The 22,981-nt window shown below is 44.8% G+C and overlaps 2 protein-coding genes across 2 annotated transcripts; both read right to left on the reverse strand.

Annotated features, from left to right (window-relative positions):
* Positions 1-6,227: 6,227 nt before the first annotated feature.
* LOC120017421 (rap1 GTPase-GDP dissociation stimulator 1-like) lies at positions 6,228-9,335 on the reverse strand. Its single transcript, XM_038960168.1, has 7 exons — positions 9,188-9,335; positions 8,880-9,023; positions 8,395-8,526; positions 7,795-7,929; positions 7,461-7,586; positions 6,546-6,685; positions 6,228-6,422 (listed from the first exon to the last, which is right to left on the reverse strand). The coding sequence occupies exons 1-7, from the start codon at positions 9,333-9,335 to the stop codon at positions 6,228-6,230; spliced, it is 1,020 nt and encodes a 339-aa protein (XP_038816096.1).
* Positions 9,336-9,651: 316 nt separating this feature from the next.
* On the reverse strand, positions 9,652-21,539 carry LOC120017422 (rap1 GTPase-GDP dissociation stimulator 1-like). Its single transcript, XM_038960169.1, has 5 exons — positions 21,434-21,539; positions 20,660-20,764; positions 10,909-11,031; positions 10,062-10,187; positions 9,652-9,815 (listed from the first exon to the last, which is right to left on the reverse strand). Exons 1-5 carry the CDS (start codon positions 21,537-21,539, stop codon positions 9,652-9,654), a joined length of 624 nt encoding a protein of 207 aa, XP_038816097.1.
* Between the last annotated feature and the right edge of the window lie 1,442 nt (positions 21,540-22,981).

The raw sequence follows: 22,981 nt of genomic DNA on the forward strand, positions 1-22,981 counted from the left end.
CCTTAGCTTTCTTGGGAACAGGAACAATGGTGGCCATCTTGAAGCATGTGGGGACAACAGACTAGGTTAGAGATTAGTTGAATATGTCCATAAACACACCAGCCAGCTGGTCTGCGCATACTCTGAGGACGCAGCTAGGGATGCCGTCTGGGCCGGCAGCCTTGCAAGGACGTTTCACTCATGTTGGCCTCGGAGAAGGAGAGGCCACAGGCTTTGGTAGCGGGCCGTGTCAGTGGCACTGTATTTTTCTCAAAGCAAGCAAAGGAGTTGTTGAATTTGTCTGGGAGCAAGACGTCGGTGTCCGCGACGGGGCTGGTTTTATTTTTGTAATCCGTGAATGACTGTAGACCCTGCCACATACGTCTCGTGTTTGAGCCGTTGAATTGCAACTCTAGTTTGTCTCTATACTGACGATTTGCTTGTTTGATTGCCTTGCGGAGGGAATAGCTGCACTGTTTGTATTCAGTCGTCTTTCCGGTCACCTTGCCATGATTAAAAGCGGTGGTTCGTGCTGTCAGTTTCGCGCAAATGTTGCCATCAATCCATGGTTTCTGGTTAGGGAAGGTTTTAATGGTCACAGAGGGTACGACATCTCCGATGCACTTGCTAATAAACTCGCTCACCGAGTCAGCGTATACATCAAGGTTGTTGTCTGAGGCTATCCGGAACATATCCCAGTCCACGTGATCGAAGCAATCTTGAAGCGTGGAATCTGATTGGTCAGACCAGCATTGTATTGACCTGAGCACCGGCGTTTCCTGTTTTAGTTTCTGTCTATAGGCAGGGAGCAACAAAATGGAGTCATGGTCAGATTTGTCGAAGGCAGGGCAGGGGAGGGCTTTGTATGTGTCGCGGAAGTTCGAGTAGCAATGATCTAGAAAGTTACCAGCTCTTGTCGCGCATTCGATACGCTGATAGAATTTAGGAAGTATGGTTCTTAGGTTAGCTTTGCTAAAATCCCCAGCTACAATAAATGCCGCCTCAGGATGTATGGTTTCCAGTTTACATAGAGTCCAGTGAAGTTCTTTCAGGGCCGACGAGGGATCTGCTTGGGGGGGATATACACGGCTGTGACTATAATCGAAGAAAATTCTCTTGGAAGATAATGCGGTGGGCATTTGATTGTAAGGAATTCTAGGTTGGGTTAACAAAAGGACTTGAGTTCCTGTATGTTGTTGTGATTACACCATGAGTCTTTAATCATAAGGCATACACCCCCGTCCTTCTTCTTACCAGAGAAATGTTTGTTTCTGTCGGTGCGATGCGTGAAGAAACCGGGTGGCTGTACCGACTCTGACAACATATCCCGAATGTTACAATCTCTGATGTCTCTCTGGAACTCGTGCACTAATTTCGTCCACCTTGTTGGACATTGGCGAGTAATATGCTCGGAAGCGGTGGATGTTGAGCTCGTCTTCTGAGTCTGACCAGTAGGCCGCTCCGTCTGCCTCTCCTGCCACGACCGCGTTGTTTTGGGTCAGCCTCTGGGAGAAGATCCCATGTCCAGGGTGGAGGTCCGAACAAAGGATCCGCTTCGGGAAAGGTGCATTCCTGGTCGTAATGTTGGTAAGTTGTCATCGCTTTTATATCTAATAGTTCTTCCCAGCTGTATGTAATAACATCAAAAAGAAAGGAGGACCAAGGCACTCTTCATATAATTAATTTAAATGCCTTTATTAGTATGGCATGTTCAATAGAAACAAAGTTTTTTTTTAAACGACGCGTTTCGGCTGCATGGCCTTCGTCAGGGAGTACACCCTGACGAAGGCCATGCAGCCGAAACGCGTCGGTTTAAAAAAAAAGTTGTTTCTATTGAACATGCCATACTAATAAAGGCATTTAAATTAATTATATGACGAGTGCCTTGGTCCTCCTTTCTTTTTGATGACCAATTTACCCCTTTTACCAAAGAGCACCTTCTATCTACCAAAATGTACTATTGTGTACCTTAGTAGCGCTTCCCTTCCTCCTCTTTCTACTGTATGTAATAACACTTGAGATTTTCTGGGGTAACAATGTAAGAAATAACACATAAAAAACAAAATACTGCATAGTTTCCTAAGGACCTGAAGCGAGGCGACCATCTCTGTCGGCGCCATCTTGCAACTGGGTGACTATTATAGACGTCTATTACTAGTTGGTTATGCGTTCCTAAATGTTTATCCCAAACAGTAAATACTGCAATAGAAATGGATGCCACTGACATGAAAGGCACATTCCAGGTTGTAATTCCAATGTGAGATGTGCAGTGCGACTGCAACAAATACAACCTGGTACACAACCATAGTGATTATAGAGGTGGTTATCCGATTGGTTCAGGGTATAGAAGTGTTAATGACACACTCGGGACTCAGCTGTGCTCTGCCTGGTGTGAGTCACACGCAAGTGCACACACACACACACAATCTTTTTCCCAACACCAGTTCTTTAGCGGTGGTTTGATTGATAGCAGTCCCATGTTTTGCTGTTGTTTTCTCTGGTTCAACTGATGTTTATCTGTTTGCACAGGAAACAGATTGCTCAGGAAATAGCAGGCAGTTGAATGTGCAGACACAGGCACGTACACACACACACACACACACACACACACACACACACACACACACACACACACACACACACACACACACACACACACACACACACACACACACACACACACGTCTGGGCTCCTGGCCCAGAATCCCACTCGCCGGCAGTGTGCAGAGATCAAACATTTTACAGTGCAATCTCTGTAAATCAGCCGCTACCCAATGATACACGCGCAAGCTTATACTCACACACAGTAAACAGACACATACAGACACACACACACAAACAAACACACACCCACACACTGAGTCCTGTAATTGTGTACATACTGTGCCTCGTTTCAATAAAGAGCTATGAATAAGCATTGACTGTAGTGTAAAGACAATGTTGCCACCTAGTGGTTAGAGTGGTTGTCTTCTCTGTAATGTGGCACGTTGTTTCCCTGTGCTTCTACAGCCTGGACATGTAGCGGCTTTTCACACAGTAGGTATGGATGTAAGCACAGTATGGGCCTTTACCACCTGACTAAAACATTACCACTCCTGTAACCACTGAGACTTTAGTTTATCTGAATATGGATGAGGCAAAATATGTTCTCCTCCCACATGGGAAAGAGGCTTAGGGAGTCTGAGACAATGTGTTTATCAGTGTTCCGAGTACGCTAGCAGAATGAGAAGGGTAGCCATTGTGTTTGGAAAAACGACAAACAGACAGCAGACCCATACTGATCTGAAAGTATTGGACTGGAGGAAGAAAATGACCAGTAGCCTTCCTCCAAATTGCTTTACCTGTCCAATGTAGTGTTTTAGAGACCTGAAACACACCCACATTCAGTCATACAGTACATACTCCAATGAACAGATAAGTTACAGGCCATTGCCAGTTGTTTCTGTAAGCCATCCTTTTTATTAAAACACAAAACATAGTTATTTCAAAGATCAATTGAAGAGTTTATTTCCATAACGCTATATCCACACATTTTTCACATTTGTGTTTTTGCATCAGAAATGATTGCTTATGGTTACCTTCATGTGTGTGTAAACTATTACTATTCTCAGATTTGTATATAATAGATATTAGATGTGTATGAAAATGTGTTTATTTGCAAAACGCTATATATCCATTGTTTAGCTGGAATGGAATGTTCGTGTCCTGTGTATTTGACTGTGATATGTGGATGTCTCTCCTAGCTATTTTAATTAAGATGAATGCACTTAATGTAAGTCACTCTAGATAAGAGCTATTTGCTAAATGACAAAAATGTAAAATGTAAATGTTTTACATACAGATCTCATATTACTGTATTGAATAACTTATTTTCAACCATCACGGTCACCTAATAATCCCCAGTTTACAATTGGCTCATTCATCCCCCTCCTCTCCCCTGTAACTATTCCCCAGGTCGTTGCTGCAAATGAGAACGTGTTCTCAGTCAACTTACCTGGTAAAATAATGGATAAATAAAAATTTAGAAAATTAAATAATATTGATGTCACAAAAGTATAATTTGTACATTTCTTTATTAAAAATGTAGTTATTTGTTACATATTTGTTAGCATTTTGCAAAAAAACATGATTATGTGTCTCTCTGAAATGAAAAAGTTATAGATTTTAAACAAATACATGTCTGTCATTGAACAACCACATGCCACGATTAGATAATGAGAAAACCCACCAATCTCTTTCATAATTTCATTCAACATTAAAAGCTAATTTACCAACTCAGCTCCCATTGAGTAGCCTATTAGGTACTAAAAGGAAAGACAGATGGAGTGCTGTTTTCAGTTGCTATTAGCTATATTAATCCTTTTGAAATAGCCAGTCAGTCTCTGTTGGGCTCAAGACCCCTTAACAAATTGGTGTTAAAAGGAGTTGAATCAGCAGGACTCTGAGAGCAACATTACAGCTCCCTTCATCACAAGCCCTTTGCTGGCCCAGCATCAACATAACATATTAGTCTGAATTTTAGTCTGAATTTTGGAGCTGGCAGCCAGTGGGGGAGCTGCCTGACACTCTCACCGCTCTGTAATGATTATCCCCAGTGCCCACCCACCTGTGCTCTCAGATAACTAGCACTAATTAAAATGTACTTTGGTAAAATATCAGAGATATTGGCTTTGAATGCTTTTCTTGAGCTGTAAACTGTAGATATGACAGAGGGGATCTCACTATGCAAGATCCACAGAGAAGAGACAGGTTCTATTCTAGGAACATTTACATCCATGTACATTGGTCAATACAGAGTATAGATAGAACATCACATGGATAAACAGTGTCAGACGTTAGTTTTGTGTTTTCCATTGAGGGTAAGCACATTAGATGCTATGAAACAGTAGCCATGTGGCGCATACATAAGCAAACGTTTCCTTTGATAATATACACTGGTCGTTATCGGAAATCATACATACATTGAATTGATTGGAGTACTGATTAGAAGAGCTATTTCACACATAAACACTATTTTATACAGATGGTCATGATGACTGAACCGGGGTTGTTGTGATTCGTGTGCGTTTTCATGGGTTGGCTCATTCAGCTTGTGCTTAGAACATAGTCTATCACCTTGTTAGCTCTCTGTCAGATTGGGTTGGTTAGTCCTAATATAGCTCTGTCCAGCTGTGCTCTCCGTAGGCCAGGTGAATGGAGGCCCAGCTTTGGAAGACTCAATATCTGCTTCTTTTCATGGAGAGGATGGTGTAGTCACGATAGTAGGGGAGGTTGTGGTGGCACGTGGTGCTGAGAGTCTGTGGTCACATTGACCAGGGCAGTGGTCCGGTCAGGCCAGTCTAGCTGGTTTCAGAAAGCATGGCCAGCACTGTGTCGGCCTGTGTGGCTACGTTGGTGCTGGAGTGACCAGAGAGCTTGTTGAGCGTCTCCTTCAAGTTAAGAGATTCCATTTCTTCCTTCATCAAGCCTAAGAGCGAGGAGTATAGAGACAAAGACAAAGAGAGAGAGAGTGAGAGACAGAAAAAAGGAGCGAGAGAACATGTGTGTGGGTGTGGGTGTGGGTGTGGGTGTGGGTGTGGGTGTGGGTGTAGGTGTAGGTGTGGGTGTGGGTGTGGGTGCACGTGCGTGCGTGGGGTACCTACTGGAGTTGGCCAGGCTACAGATAAGCCCTAGGGCACTGAACTTGAACTCCACCGTCCCCACTGGGTCATCCAGCATCTTCTGCAGTGTGGGTAAGAGCTCTGCCTCTCGGAATGATTCCTGCATGGAGGCTGGAAAACAGAAGGACATGTCACACGCACACACGCAAGGAGTGTATAATTAGTATAACCTAAAAAGAGCATACAGTAATCACCATTGTAAAATATAAGCTGATATTATTACATTGTATATTATTACATGCTGACATAATATATACAGATATTATTGCAAATCTATTTATTTTGGTTTCTGTCAGTAAACCTGTATCTAGCTACGTTCTGTCAGTAAACCTGTATCTAGCTACGTTCTGTCAGTAAACCTGTATCTAGCTACGTTCTGTCAGTAAACCTGTATCTAGCTACGTTCTGTCAGTAAACCTGTATCTAGCTACGTTCTGTCAGTAAACCTGTATCTAGCTACGTTCTGTCAGTAAACCTGTATCTAGCTACGTTCTGTCAGTAAACCTGTATCTAGCTACGTTCTGTCAGTAAACCTGTATCTAGCTACGTTCTGTCAGTAAACCTGTATCTAGCTACGTTCTGTCAGTCCTAAGGATAGCTTAAGATGTATTTATCTTTCCCTCTGATTGCTCTCAAAGGATAGTAGAATCCCTCACCGATGTCAATGGCAGATGCAATCGCTAGGGCCACCAGGGCTTCATTCTGCATGATCAAGTGTTCACTGGTTGCCATGGAGATGAGGTGTCGCACCCCATCTGCTTTGGTTACAGCGTTGATGACTTCCTGTAAGAGTCGGAATGGAGAGAATCAGTCTCTTGAAGAGATGAGTATTACACACATACAGTATGTAGTCCTCATACTGTGTGTGTGTGTGTGTGTGTGTGTGTGTGCCCACGAGTGACTCACCGGGGCACGGCTGTGTCTAATAAGGGCAGCCAGGAGGCGGTTGGCCTCTCCCCTGACCCCTGCATGGTCCCGTGCCTCACACCACTCAATGATCCTCGCCAACAAAACCTCATCTTTACCCAGCAATGCAGCTGCCTCCTCTGAGAGAGGACGAGAGGAGGGAGTGGAGGAGGAGGGAGTCAGAGATAGAGAATGGGGGGTGAGAAATTGAGTGAGGGGGGAGATTAGAGATGAGAGAAAGATGGTTAGCAAGGGATAGAGAGAGACAGAGAGAAAGGGAGAGAAAGATAGAGACAGAGAGACAGAAAGAAAGGGAGGGAACGATAGAGAGAGAGAGAGGGAGAGAGAGAGAGAGAGAGAGACAGAAAGGGATAGAAAGAGAGAGAGAGAGAGAGAGAGAGAGAGAGAGAGAGAGAGAGAGAGAGAGAGAGAGAGAGAGAGAGAGAGAGAGAAATGGGGGGAAGAAACAATGAAAGGATTAGAAGTGAGAAAGCAGACTCAGAGTGGTGATTCCCTTTATAGGAGTGTATTACCTCAGTAGACTACAGTAATCAAGGGGAGCCAGTACCCTGCAATTTACTGTGACAGGTCATAGTAGTGCCTGTGGTGGATTTTATATCCCACATACAGTGTAAATAGGCTGTGATTCCAACTGTGCCTTTGGCCATGGAATAATTTTACAGCATCTACTGGGGCTGAAATAACTATCCTATACAGGTGGTTGGTGGTAGGAACAACAGCCCTGTTTCTTAGTTTATCATAAATAAAAATTACTCCAACACACATTTAGTTAACTCTGCACTAGATAAATGCATTTGACCTATGTGATTTTAGTTTAGTCACATACAGTATAACCCAGACTTCTACATTAAGCACACATCCCATTCTTCTTCACCATACACCTTTCCCACGAACCTTGTCCATCCACCATCATGCGCAGGGTGCCCAGCAGTTTGAACTGCACTGGGGGCATGTCAGAGCGCAGCAAGGTCCTGATTCTCTCTGTCACCCCGTCCTCCAGCATCCTCACCTTATTACTGGCTGAAACACCAGGGAGAAGAGGGGTCACAGTGGTCTCAGAGCTGAGAGTCCTCCGTGTAAGAAGAGCTTACAAGATAAACACATTAGTCATGAATTTCCCGCTGCCAGTTTGTCATTCAGTGGTGGGTTCAGTGGCGTCAGCTTGTGTGTGTGTGTGTCTGTTTGTGCGTGCGCGTGTGTGTTTGTGGTTATCCATCCTACTATGTACCTGGGATCGCCAGGTTTCTGAGCGCACTCAGTCCGGCATGCTGGACGGACACGTCGCCTTCGTCCACATGCTGCTCCAGTAGGGTAAGGATATGAGGAACCACCCCTAACTCCAACATCTTCACACAGTTACTGTCTGAGAAGGGTGAACGAGAGAGAGAGAGAGAGAGAGAGAGAGAGAGAGAGAGAGAGAGAGAGAGAGAGAGAGAGAGAGAGAGAGAGAGAGAGAGAGAGAGAGAGAGAGAGAGAGAGAGAGAGAGAGAGAGAGAGAGAGAGAGAGAGAGAGAGAGAGAGAGAGAGAGAGAGAGAGAGAAGATAGAGAGAGAAAAGATAGAGAGAGAGAGAGAGAGAGAAAAGATAGAGAGAGAGAGAGAGAGAAAAGATAGAGAGAGAAAAGATAGAGAGAGAGAGAGAAAAGATAGAGAGAGAGAGAGAGAGAAAAGATAGAGAGAGAGAGAGAAAAGATACAGAGAGAGAAAGGTGAAGAGAGGTTATAAGGTAATAGAATATGAATATAGACATGGGCTAAGAACATCAGAGACTGAGGAGAATCAATTCTCAAAACTAAAGCAGTCAATCTGAAGGCATTTCGTCATCTCACCATTCCTGGCAAAGTTGGCGATGGCCAGGGCTCCAGACAGTTGCAGCTGAGTGTTGGAGGACTGCAGCCAAGAGAGTACATCCCGGTACACCACCCCCGTGCCCTCGCCAAAACACTTCTGCATGGACTCATCTAATGCACCAAACACAGCACACAGGGACAGGCAGCACATCAAACTAGTCAGTCACCAATCATCCATATTTCATTTAGCAAAGAAATCGAAACAGATAAAAGACAAATAAACCAGAAAACCACATATCATCATTACCAACACATCACATGAGCTGATTTTTATGAATACAAATGTGATTCTTAGTCTGAGAGTATCTTTGCTCGATTACATTCGGAATCAAACATCAATCAAATTGAGTGATGTGAGCTGACAGACAGTGAAGGGGTGTGGGTGAGTGAGGAATGGACTATGGGGTTATGGGGGAGAACCATAGAGGGATTCCGGTGCCTCCAGGTCAGGTTGAGTTCCTTACCTCCCAGCAGGAGGGAAACGATGAGGTTAGAGGCGATCTTGATGCTGCAGAGGTCATGGGGGTCAGAGCCACCCTGTAGCCCCCGAATCATCTCGGACAGAGCCTCAGGAACCCCCGACTCCACAAACTGCAGCTTCAGAACGTCTGACAACAGCAGCACAGGAGGAGTGTGTTAGTCTGAGCACACATTCATTCAACCCTCCATGTGAAAAGCTTAAACCTCACTTGCAGCCTATTTAATCTCATCCGTGTCTGTATAAATGATCATCATTTGAATGACCACATTTCAGGCCCTTGCCCAGATGTACCACTCTCTCCCAGTGATCCCAGAACCTCCAGTATGATGTGTCTTCTCTCTGCGTCAGTAGCCCGTTTTAGCTGGGCCGTCAGCACCTCTGCCACGCCCACCTCTACCAGAGCCTCCCGCGTCGTGTCTGCAGGGGTCAGAGGCCACATATTTGAATTGTCACCTTTATCTAACCAGGCCTGTCAGTTAAGAAACTATTCTCATTCACAGATAAGAATGTGAGAAACACAATAACTGGTTCAACTCAGTATACACAGTCTCCAAGTAAACAAATGAGACAAGCACACCATTTTGGTTCAGAAATGTAACCAAAAAAACAAAAACGAACAGGCTTTCCTCCCCACTGGCTACAGGGGTCAATTCAACGTCTATTCCGTGTTGGTTCAACATAATGTCATTGAAATATCGTGGAAACAACATTGATTCAACCAGTGTGTGCCCAGTGGGTCCTCTCTGTGACCCTGTCTAGAGTATACTAAAGTTCCTCTGGTGTTCCTCACCCATGTCGGCCAGGTTACAGAGGGCCAGCAGACACACGTTGACCAGTGGGTCGTTCTCTAGGTTCTCCCTCATGATGGCCACCAGCCTGGGGATCACCCCACACTGCACCAGCTGATCCTGCTGGGCCGCTGAGAGAGGGAGGAGGAGAGTGATAAAAGGGGAAGGGAGAGAAGGAGGTAGAGAGTAATGGAGTGAGACTGAGATAAATAGACTTGGAGAGGTGGAGGCACACACAGCAAATCAATCAGGACAAGCATTGCGTAGTAAGATTACATATTCATTTAGTAGGCAGATTCTGGTTCAGATTCATCCTATCACTGCAGGTAAAGCCTGATTCCCCCTGGGAAGGGCCTGCGAGAGTCAGTCCCACTCACTGTTGTCGAAGCAGATTCGTCCGATGGCTCTGCCAGTGTGGAGCAGCAGCTCCTCGTCTGCACTGTTCAGCAGGGGCACCAGAACCGTCACCAGCCCAGCATCAATGCACGGGTCCCTCACCGCCGCTGGAACACAGGGACAGCATTTCCTCAATCTCTGTTTGTACCCACAGTAAGCCTATGGCATTGTTGTGTTTGTAAACGGAGGACTGGATCTTGGTAGATGCAAATAGAAAGTAGTCATTTTTGGTTCAGGGAGCGGTTCTTACAGAATGCACATAAGTCAGTGGCAGAAGTTCTGCTTTATGCATAGAAACATGCATAGATTAAAGAACAAAGGATAGTGAAGGAAGCAGAGGGCACATCAGTAACATATATTATGCATAGATATCATCTACATAAAGCTAATTAAAATAGCACATTTGCATAACTTCTTTTGAAAGGGCACTTTGAACCTCAAGTGCCCACTGGGCACACAATGGTTGAATCAACGTTGTTTCCATGTCATTTCAATGAAATTACATTGAACCAATGTGGAATAGTAGTTGAATTAACGTCTGTGCCCAGTGGGTACATAGTAGAGGTCATGAATATTAGTTGATAGGTAATGGAGTAGGAGCAGGTGAGGTAGCACAGAGACCACTTTTCTGTCAAAACTGTCCATCAATGGTAATAGTTTGATTGCAGCCAGACAATAAAATCAACTTATTTTATTTTAATCAGTGAGTCTTTCAAACACAGTGTGAGTCAGAGTAGTTGTGATTAAGGGCTTGGTTCTCTCCATTAAACTCAGATTGGTATTCATGCCCCCTGTTCCTCTGTCTTGTGGGCTGGCATCTCATCTCACCTTCCCTGGCCATTTCTGCCACCACCAACGCCACTTGGTTGGTGAGAGGACTCTTCACCCTGAGGGACTGGGCTAAGATGGGAAGGATCCCACTGGAGGCGATCTCCTCAGCAGCACCCTTCTCTGGGGACAGATCATACACATACTTATATATCAACTACTCCTTGGCATGGAGATACAATAGAATGGAATATAACTGAAGACGGAAAATGACAAATGGCTTTATAGTAACATAAATCATCTTTATTGACCTATAGACAAACCAGCTAATTGTTACCCAGAAATGAATTCAGACACAACTTTTGCAAATGAAAGTGTCCCAGCATTAGATGTAATGCCATTTCATGTGCCAAGTCTCTTCTCTGCGTCTGTTCTGTGGGTGGCACTGTGTGCTCTTTTCGAAGGATAGGTCACGGTCTCTCCGTGGCTATGGGATCCGAGGGTTCGGGGGTGGTCTGCCGGGCATTGGGATGACAACCCAACTCGGGATGAGGAGGGCTTTTAGCGGGTGGAATAGTGAGGACCATTTGAAGGTTTACTTAGTAGCAATGCAAATATCATGGTACAGCTATATAGACACTCAATCATCATGTTACTTTTTAATGGTACGTTTACAAACATATATTTTAATAAATAGAATTGAAACATGTGTCTCATTATGGTAAGTGGTGAAATAAGTATAGCCAGTTATAATTGTAATGGCTTAGCAGATAATAAGAAAAGACCATCAGTATTTACCTGGCTAAAAGAGAAGGAATATAAAATCTATTGTTTACAGTTATGTCATTCAACAATTTTAGATTAAGTTTTGTGGAAAAAGGACTGGGGGGGAAAAATATATTTCTCCCATGGGCAAATAAATTCAAAAGGATGATGATATTAATTAACAGTAATTTTGATCCAAATTGTCACGTTCGGCGTAATGATGAGACCAATGTGCAGCGTGGTGAGCGTACATTTAACTTTATTTAAAATGTCGCCAACAAAAACAAAAAACAACAAAAACGAACGTGAAGCTTACTAGTGCTATACAGGCCACTAACAAAGTCAACTACCCACAACTAAGGTGGAAAAACAGGCTGCCTAAGTATGATTCCCAATCAGAGACAACGATAGACAGCTGTCCCTGATTGAGAACCATACCCGGCCAAAACATAGAAACAGAAAACATAGAAATAAAGAAACTAGAATGCCCACCCTAGTCACACCCTGGCCTAACCAAAATAGAGAATAAAAGCCTATCTATGGCCAGGGCGTGACAGTACCCCCCCCCCCCCCCCAAAGGTGCGGACTCCGGCCGCAAAACCTGACTCTATAGGGCAGGGTCCGGGTGGGCATCTACTTCGGTGGTGGCTCCGGTGCGGGACGCAGGCCCCGCTCCACCTCTGGCTCCCCCCACTTTGGTGGCGCCTCTGGACTGGGGACCCTCGCTGCAGGCCCCGGACTGGGGACTGTCGCTAACGGCTCCGGACTGGGGACCGTCGCTGGAGGCTCCGGACTGGACTGGAGGCCGTCGCTGAAGGCTCCGGTCCGCGGATCCATACTGGAGGCTTCGTGCCATGGATCCTCATTGCAGGCTCCGGGCCATGGACCATCACTGGAGGCTTCGGGCCATGAATCATCACTGGAGGCTTCGTGCCATGGATCATCACTGGAGGCTTCGTGCCATGGATCATCACTGGAGGCTTCGTGCCATGGATCATCACTGGAGGTTTCGTGCCATGGATCATCACTGGAGGCTTCGTGCCATGGATCATCACTGGAGTGAGGAGACGTATAGGCAGCCTGGTGCGTGGAGCTGCCACAGGGCTTACCAGGCTGGGGAGACATACAGGAGGCCTGGTTCTGGGAGCAGGCACAGGACTCACCAGGCTTGGGAGACATACAGGAGGCCTGGTTCTGGGAGCAGGCACAGGACTCACCAGGCTGGGGAGACATACTGGAGGCCTGGTTCTTGGAGTAGGCACCGGATACACTGGGCCGTGGAGGCGCACTGGAGGTCTCGAGCGTAGAGCCTGCACAACCCGTCCTGGCTGGATGGTTACCTTCACCCGGCAAAGGCGGGGCGCTGGCACAGGACGCACTGGGCTGTGCAGACGCACCGGAGACACAGTGCGCAGAGCCGGCGCAGGATATCCTGGGCCGTAGAGACGCACTGGCGGCCAGATGCGCTGAGCCGGCACCATCCGTCCTGGCTGGATGCCCACTCTAGCCCGGCAGATGCGGGGAGCTGGAATGTAGCGCACCAGGCTGTGAACGCGCACTGGAGACACCGTGCGCTCCACCGCATAACACGGTGCCTCACCAGTAACACGCTCCCTACAGTAAGCACGAGGAGTTGGCTCAGGTCTCCAACCTGACTCAGCCAATCTCCTCGTGTGCCCCCCCAAAAAATGTTGGGGAGTGGCCTCCCGGTCTTTCGTGCCAGCCGTGACCCTGTGTAATCCTGGGCCCTTTTACTCGCTGCCTCCGCCTTCCTCGCTGCTTTAATCTCCTCCTTTGGACGGCGATATTCTCCAGCCTTTGCCCAGGGTCCCTTGCCTTCCAAGATCTCCTCCCATGTCCATTCCTCCAGAAAACACTGCTCCTCCTGGCCACGCCTCTTGGTCCGTTTGTGGTGGGTAGTTCTGTCACGTTCGTCGTAATGATGAGACCAAGGTGCAGCATGGTGAGCGTACATTTCACTTTATTTAAAATGTCGCCAACAAAAACAAAAAACAACAAAAACGAACGTGAAGCTTACTAGTGCTATACAGGCCACTAACAAAGTCAACTACCCACAACTAAGGTGGAAAAACAGGCTGCCTAAGTATGATTCCCAATCAGAGACAACGATAGACAGCTGTCCCTGATTGAGAACCATACCCGGCCAAAACATAGAAACAGAAAACATAGAAATAAAGAAACTAGAATGCCCACCCTAGTCACACCCTGGCCTAACCAAAATAGAGAATAAAAGCCTATCTATGGCCAGGGCGTGACAGTACCCCCCCCCCCCCCAAAGGTGCGGACTCCGGCCACTCCAGGGCGTGACACAAATGTGCAAATTGTCCAAACAGATCATCAAGGTAGATGGAATATTTTAAATATGTTATTGGACAATTAACAGATATGGCATATTAACATATACGGTCCAAATAATGATGATCCAAGCTTCTTTGAAAATATATTTAAGAATTTATATATTTTAATACGGGACTTTAATACGGTTTTAAATTCCTCTATGGACCGTAAAAGAAATCACACTACAAACTATCACCCTCAGGCACTTAAGGAAATCATGAATGTCATGGATATATTGGAATTAGTGGATATATGGAGGCTTAAATATCCTGACCTAGTAAAATATACATGGCAGAGGCTTATCAAGCTAGTCTTGATTACTTTCTTATGTCATTCTCTCTGGCACCAAAAGTTTAAAAAGTGTTGATAGGGGATAGAATGCGGTCGGATCATCACATAATTGGCATATATATTACTCCTACAGAATTTCCACGTGGGCGAGGATATTGGAAATGTAATCAAATCCTACTGGATGATAACTTGTTTATAACTAGGACAGAATAATTTCTAACTGACTTTTTCCGACATAACATAGGTACAGCAGATCCCCTTATTGTATGGGACACTTTTAAATGTGCCTTTAGAGGCCATGCAATTCAGTACTCATCTATAAAACAAAAGCAATTTATATGAAAAGAGTTCATATTAACAAAGGAAATTGAAGGACTAACAGTACAGTTAGATAGCAATAAAAACTGTACCATAGAGGCACAGAATAAGTTAGAGGAAAAACAAAAAGAAATGGAGGAACTTATTCAAGAAAGATCCAGTGTAATATATTATAAAAATAAAGCAAACTGGATGGAATATGGGGGAAAATGCACCAAATAATTTTTCAATTTTCAACATAGAAATGCTACCCCAAAAAATGTATTGAAACTTGTTACAAATGATGGAGTCATGCATGATTCACCGAATTATATTTTGAAAGAGGAAGTAAAGTACTTTAAGAATTGGTTTTCGTTTCAGTCTCCTCCATCTCCACTAACCGAAGCTAATTGTATGGATTTTTCCCCTATTAATAATGTAAAATGAACATCTGTACAGAAAGACTCAAGTGAAGGCCAAATTACAGAGGAGGAAGTTCTTGATGCAATTAAAGCCTTTAAGGCTGGGAAAACTCCAGGGCTGGATGGCATACCAGTGGAAGTACAACAACCTTTTTTTTTATATACTCAGAGGACCATTTTTAGCATGTTTTAACCACTCCTATATAAATGCTGGATTATTGGACATGCAACAAGAAGGTCTGATTTCATTATTACTGAAACAGGATCCAATTGGTATATATAAAGATCCAGTCCATTTAAAAAATTGGAGGCCTCTTACACTTCAGTGTAGTGATGCAAAAATTCTAGCTAAATGCTTGGTGTACAGAATTAAAAAGGTATTGTCAGATATTATTCATCCTAATCAGACAGGTTTTTTACATGGACAATACATTGGAGATAATATAAGACAAGTACTGGAAACAATAGAATACTATGAAATATCGGGGACACCAAGCCTAGTATTCATAGCTGATTTTGAAAAGGCTTTTGATGAAGTACGACTGGAGTTTATTTTATTTATTTATCCGTTATTTTACCAGGTAAGTTGACTGAGAACACATTCTCATTTGCAGCAACGACCTGGGGAATAGTTACAGGGGAGAGGAGGGGATGAGTGAGCCAATTGTAAACTGGGGATTATTAGGTGACCGTGATGGTTGAGGGCCAGATTGGGAATTTAGCCAGGACACCGGGGTTAACACCCCTACTCTTACGATAAGTGCCATGGGATCTTTAATGACCTCAGAGAGTCAGGACACCCGTTTAACGTCCCATCCGAAAGACGGCACCCTACACAGAGCAGTGTCCCCAATCACTGCCCTGGGGCATTGGGATCTTTGTTTAGACCAGAGGAAAGAGTGCCTCCTACTGGCCCTCCAACACCACTTCCAGCAGCATCTGGTCTCCCATCCAGGGACTGACCAGGACCAACCCTGCTTAGCTTCAGAAGCAAGCCAGCAGTGGTATGCAGGGTGGTATGCTGCTGGCTAGATATATATATAAATGCCTAGAATATTTCAAATTTGGAGAATCTCTTATAAAATGGGTCAAAGTTACTGTATGTATAGTAACCCTAGGTGTAAAATAGTAAATAATGACTACATCTCAGAAAGTTTTAAACTGTCAAGAGGAGTAAACCAAGGTTGTCCACTGTCGGCATATCTATTTATTATTGCCATCGAAATGTTAGCTGTTAAAATTAGATCCAACAATAATATTAAGGGATTAGAAATCCGTGGCTTAAAAACAAAGGTGTCGTTGTACGGTGATGATTCATGTTTTATTTTAAAACCACAATTAGAATCCCTCCACAGCCTCATAGAGGATCTAGAGTTGAAGTCAGAAGTTTACATACACCTTAGCAAAATACATTTAAACTCAGTTTTTAACAATTCCTGACATTTAATCCTAGTAAAAATTCGCTGTTTTAGGTCAGTTAGGATCACCACTTCATTTGAAGAATGTGACATTTCTGAATAATAGCAGAGAGAATGATTTATTTCTTTTTCAGAAATTGTGTCTGTAAAATGTGTATAATATGTATAAACTGAAGGTAAAAGCCTAAGTGTTATTGTTTAATAGTTTACTTCAAATTGGGGGAAGGGTGGTAGGGTTTGCGAGGAATAATAAAGGTATATTCAAAAAAAAGTATGTATATGTATGTATATATGTATGTGTATGTACTGTATGTATATATGTGTATATGTATGAATGTTTATGTATGTATATATATATATGGGTATGTACTGTATGTGTATGTATGTGTGTATGTATGCATTTTTCCTATTTTGTTGCCTTACAACCTGGAATTAAAATGGGTTTTTGGGGGTTTGTATCATTTGATTTAAACAACATGCCTACCACTTTGAAGGTGCAAAATATGTTTTATTGTGAAACAAACAAGAAATAAGACCAAAAAACAGAAAGCTTGAGCGTGCAAAACTATTCACCCCTGCCCCAAAGTCAATACTTTGTAGAGCCACGTTTTGCAGCAATTACAGCTGCAAGTCTCTTGGGGTATGTCTCTATAAGCTTGGCACATCTAGCCACTGGGATTTTTGCCCATTCTTCAAGGCAAAACTGTTCCAGTTCCTTCAAGTTGGATGGATACCACAAATTCTCAAATGGATTGAGGTCTGGGCTTTGACTTGGCCATTCCAACACATTTAAATGTTTCCGCTTAAACCACTCGAGTGTTGCTTTAGCAGTATGCTTAGGGTCATTGTCCTGCTGGAAGGTGAACCTCCATCCCAGTCTCAAATCTCTGGAAGACTGAAACAGGTTTCCCTCAAGAATTTCCCTGTATTTAGTGCCATCCATCATTCCTTCAATTCTGACCAGTTTCCCAGTCCCTGCCGATGAAAAACATCCCCACCGCATAATGCTGCCACCACCATGCCTCACTGTGGGGATAGTGTTCTCAGGGTGATGATAGGTGTTGAGTTTGCGCCAGACATTTTCCTTGATGGCCAAAAAGCAAACTTTTAGTCTCATCTGACCAGAGAACCTTATTCCATATGTTTGGGGAGTCTCCCACATGCCTTTTGGCGAACACCAAACGTGTTTGCTTATTATTTTTTATTTAGCAATGGCTTTTTTCTGGACACTCTTCCGTAAAGCCCAGATTTGTGGAGTGTAGGGCTTAAAGTGGTCCTATGGACAGATACTCCAATCTCCGCTGTGGAGCTTTGCAGCTCCTTCAGGGTTATCTTTGGTTTCTTTGTTGCCTCTCTGATTAATGCCCTCCTTGCCTGGTCTGTGAGTTTTGGTGGGCGGCCCTCTCTTGGCAGGTTTGTTGTGGTGACATATTCTTGAAATTTTTTAATAATGGATTTAATGGTGCTCCGTGGGATGTTCAAAGTTTCTGATATTTTTTATAACCCAACCCTGATCTGTACTTTTCCACAACTTTGTCCCTGACCTGTTTGGAGAGCTCCTTGGTCTTCATGGTGCCACTTGCTTGGTGGTGCCCCTTGCTTAGTGGTGTTGCAGACTCTGGGGCCTTTCAGAACAGGTGTATATATACTGAGATCATGTGACAGATCATGTGACACTTAGATTGCACACAGGTGGACTTTATTTAACTACTTACAGTATGTGACTTAATTGGTTGCACCAGATCTTATTTAGAAGCTTCATAGCAAAGGGGGTGAAAACATATGCACGCACCACTTTTCCATTTTAATTTATTTATATTTTTTGAAACAAGTCATTTTTTAAATTTAACTTCACCAATTTGGACTATTTTGTGTATGTCCATTACATGAAATCCAAATAAAATTCAATTTAAATTACAGGTTGTAATGCAGCAAAATAGGAAAAATGACAAAGGGGATGAATACTTTTGCAAGGCACTGTACATGGATATATATATATTTACCCCAAAAATATATGGGGGATTGGAAATGATGCAGACAATTACATTGATGGAAGCAACAATCTATCCACAATATTAAAGCTGATCCACCCCTTCTCTTTGATGAGATTGACCCTCCTCTCCTCTCTCCGATTAACAGTGACTCTAAACCATCTGTGATGTCAAGAGAAGACCGGAGAGAGAAACTAAAATAGAATCCTCCTCTGTTGAGCTTGGGAGGGAGATTCATTGTGATTATTAAAGCAGCAAGATGCAATAGACACAGAGGAAGACTTAATGTTAGTATTTCTCCTTTCAGAGAATGTCACAACAGCCGAGGAGGCAGCTCAGGTTGTCAGGCACTAGGCCGCGCTGCTATGGTAACGTCCCCTTGCCCGTTTTTGAGGAGAACCAAATGTGGCTGCTTGTGCACAGTGCAACCTCATATAAATTGGATATTTGCCGAACCAGAAAGAGGGAGAGCTGGAGAATAACCTGACCTGTCACTCTCACACTTCCTTCCTTTAATTCTTAAGACCCCCCCCCCCCCCCTCTCCATAGCACTGTGATGTTTAATGAATACAGATGAGAAACAGCAGGGGTGTTCTGAACACTGCTGTAACACTCAGTCTCAGATTTGTGCCGAGACTACGTCAGGCATCCAAAATATGATAAAAAAAGAGAACGTTTGTGCCTCAGCCCAGCAAATCAAAAAAGGGGTGAACGATAGATCCCTAAACAACATGATAAATATGCTGAGATAATTGAAGCTGAGACGATATATCGTTTCTAAATGCACTGGCCTTGCTTGCCATGGCCAAAGCAATGTCATAAAAGCTAACTGCTGGGAACAGGACAGGAGTGAGATTGATGAATCAGAGGTCAGTGTCTACTGGTGTGTGTGTAGAGTGGTGTGTATAGAGTGGTGTGTATAGAGTGGTGTGTAGAGTGGTGTGTGTGTAGAGTAATGTGTATAGAGTGGTGTGTGTAGAGTGGTGTGTGTGTAGAGTGGTGTGGGGAGAGTGGTGTGTGTGTAGAGTAATGTGTATAGAGTGGTGTGTATAGAGTGGTGTGTAGAGTGGTGTGTGTAGAGTGGTGTGTGTGTGTAGAGTAATGTGTATAGAGTGGTGTGTGTGTCGAGTGGTGTGTGTAGAGTGGTGTGTGTGTAGAGTGGTGTGGGGAGAGTGGTGTGTGTGTAGAGTAATGTGTATAGAGTGGTGTGTATAGAGTGGTGTGTAGAGTGGTGTGTGTGTAGAGTAATGTGTATAGAGTGGTGTGTATAGAGTAGTGTGTAGAGTGGTGTGTGTGTAGAGTGGTGTGTGTAGAGTGGTGTGTGTGTAGAGTGGTGTGTAGAGTGGTGTGTGTAGAGTGGTGTGTGTGTATAGTGGTGTGTGTGTGTAGAGTGGTGTGTGTAGAGTGGTGTGTGTAGAGTGGTGTGTGTAGAGTGGTGTGTGTGGAGTGGTGTGTGTGTACAGTGGTGTGTGTGTGTAGAGTGGTGTGTGTAGAGTGGTGAGTGTGTAGAGAGTGATGTGTAGAGTGGTGTGTGTAGAGTGGTGTGTATGTGTCGAGTGGTGTGTAGAGTGGTGTGTGTAGAGTGGTGTGTGTAGAGTGGTGTGTGTGTACAGTGGTGTGTGTAGAGTGGTGTGTGTACAGTGGTGTGTGTGTGTACAGTGGTGTGTGTGTGTAGAGTGGTGTGTGTACATTGGTGTGTGTGTACAGTGGTGTGTGTGTGTGTAGAGTGGTGTGTGTGTGTGTAGAGTGGTGTGTGTGTGTAGAGTGGTGTGTGTGTGTAGAGTGGTGTGTGTGTAGAGTGGTGTGTGTGTGTAGAGTGGTGTGTCTAGAGTGGTGTGTGTAGAGTGGTGTGTGTGTGTAGAGTGGTGTGGTGTGTGTAGAGTGGTGTGTGTAGAGTGGTGTGTCTAGAGTGGTGTGTGTAGAGTGGTGTGTGTGTAGAGTGGTGTGTGTGTAGAGTGGTGTGTGTAGAGTGGTTGGTGTAGAGTGGTGTGTGTGTAGAGTGGTGTGTGTAGAGGGGTGTGTGTGTAGAGTGGTGTGTGTAGAGTGGTGTGTGTGTAGAGTGGTGTGTGTAGAGTGGTGTGTGTAGAGTGGTGTGTGTGTACAGTGGTGTGTGTGTGTGTAGAGTGGTGTGTGTAGAGTGGTGTGTGTGTAGAGTGGTGTGTGTGTGTGTGTGTGTGTGTACAGTGGTGTGTGTGTAGAGTGGTGTGTGTAGAGTGGTGTGTGTAGAGTGGTGTGTGTAGAGTGGTGTGTGTGTAGAGTACAAACTCACTCTTCTCCAGTAGCACAGCCAGCAGGGTGTCCAGATGAGGCTTCAACTCCTGCTCTACCAGCTCGGTGCTCACGCTGATGGCACTCAACGCCTCTGTCAGAGAGTCTGCAACACATACACACATGCACGCACACACATTGTATATTAGTCACATCCTCCTGCAGAACAACTACACTGTTTACATGTACTACATAATATTTCTGTAGAAACAATACATGCCGGTACTGTACATTCTGATGTTGTACACTGTACACACCCACACAAAAACATCTACACTGAAACCCCTCATGAATCTTCAGGCTATTCCAATCTCAAAGTGGCTTGCCGATGCGCATACACGTCAGTACTGGTATAAATGAATTGCACTCATTCATCATCCTGCCTACTGTCAATAAATGCAAACCCAACACAAGCTACAATAAAGGTGCTTTTCTGTGAATTCTGGATATTTCTAGTGACTCCCCCAAACACACTGCAGTGATCGCAAATAAATGTTGCTGCAATGCACCTCAGCAATACATATTGGCACATACTGTATAGGACCAGAGTCACATGAAGATATGAATACACAGGCAGAGAGATCAAGTCGCATCAAGCCGTTTTACATCAGAGATTGCAAGGGATGTCTGGCAATGGTGTCCCCCGTGCCAGAGGCTAGGGAGAGAAGGAGGGGAAGGTGTGTGTGTACATCATTTCTCTAACATGCCTCTGTCCCCTCCAGCTAGCAAATATCTGACCGCTTGGTGCACGACAGTGTTTGGTCACGTCACACACTTTTCTGCTTGAGGATGTTGTTGTGACAGGGGACACAGTGTGCGTGGGTGCGGCACGTGTGCATGGGGGCGGTCTCGCCATTCAGGCTCTCCATTGGTCTCCCCATATAGTCTACTTGTAGACTAATCAAAGAGTTGTCATACAATACTTTGGAGCCAAGACTGTTATTGATTACTATAGTCTTGACCGTAAATCCCTTTCCAACTTCATTTAACCGATCTGAAAATAAAGCCATATGAACAAAAAAAAGAGCCTAGAACCAGAGCAGAGAGAAAGGCAGAGCCTAGTCAATGTGTGGGTGTGACCATCAGCTGTCCACTGTGCTGTTCTGTTGACAGACTTTCTGAGCAGCGCCACAGAGAGAGTCACAGCACAGAGGGCGTCACAGCACAGAGAGAGTCACAGCACAGAGGGCGTCACAGCACAGAAAGAGTCACAGCACAGAGGGCGTCACAGCACAGAAAGAGTCACAGCACAGAGAGCGTCACAGCACAGAAAGAGTCACAGCACAGAAAGAGTCACAGCACAGAGGGCGTCACAGCACAGAGAGCGTCACAGCACAGAAAGAGTCACAGCACAGAGGGCGTCACAGCACAGAAAGAGTCACAGCACAGAGAGCGTCACAGCACAGAAAGAGTCACAGCACAGAGAGAGTCACAGCACAGAGAGCGTCACAGCACAGAAAGAGTCACAGCACAGAGAGAGTCCCAGCACAGAGAGCGTCACAGCACAGAAAGAGTCACAGCACAGAGAGTAATCACTTTGGCTAATCCCTGGTAAGCAGTGTGGAAATAGAGTCTGCAGTGGGGGGCTATCAGGGTTATATGCACAGTGTCAATTATCATACAGACCCACATTTCCCTGTTTCCATTTGTCAGTCAGTGTGTGTGTGTATATGTGTGTGCGTGTCTAGACAGGGGAAATGCTGCCTACAGCAGAGTGTTAATCTGTCCCACCGAGCGATATAGGAACCCCCCCATGGTCCTTATTGCCACTGACATCCCAACAACAGCCCACTGGGCACAGACATCAATTTCATTGAAATGACGTGGAAACGATGTTGATTCAACCAGAGGGAGTGCGCTTCCATTTAGACATTTCCAGCCCTACAGGCTCTCTGTCCACTCCTCTCCCCGTCGCCAGGGTTTCTACGGCAACAGCCCCCTGCTACCTTTGTCTATCCCAACAGGCTCACCTGAGCTGGTAATGTCAGCCTATGTTTCTATGACCTTTGAACACAAGACAGGAAAGGAAAACTCATTGTCTCCTGGAGTCTAGCCTGAGCTACGTCCTTGTCGATCCCTACTGCACTGTACATCCCCACCCGGCACCAAATATTGTCAACGCCTCCATTGCTAAACGCACTCATTGGCATGCACACGCTGTAAGAGAGGATTTCAGAAAGGGTTTTTCTACTCACCCATGTCGGCCATGGTTGCAGGTCGGCAGGCGCTCACTCTGTCTCCCTAGGATTATTTCCCGGCTCCCTGGCTGTGTGTGTGTGTGTGTGTGTGTGTGTGTGTGTGTGTGTGTGTGTGTGTGTGTGTG

This window comes from Salvelinus namaycush, chromosome 22 (assembly GCF_016432855.1).
Source record: "Salvelinus namaycush isolate Seneca chromosome 22, SaNama_1.0, whole genome shotgun sequence".
NCBI lineage: Eukaryota > Metazoa > Chordata > Actinopteri > Salmoniformes > Salmonidae > Salvelinus > Salvelinus namaycush.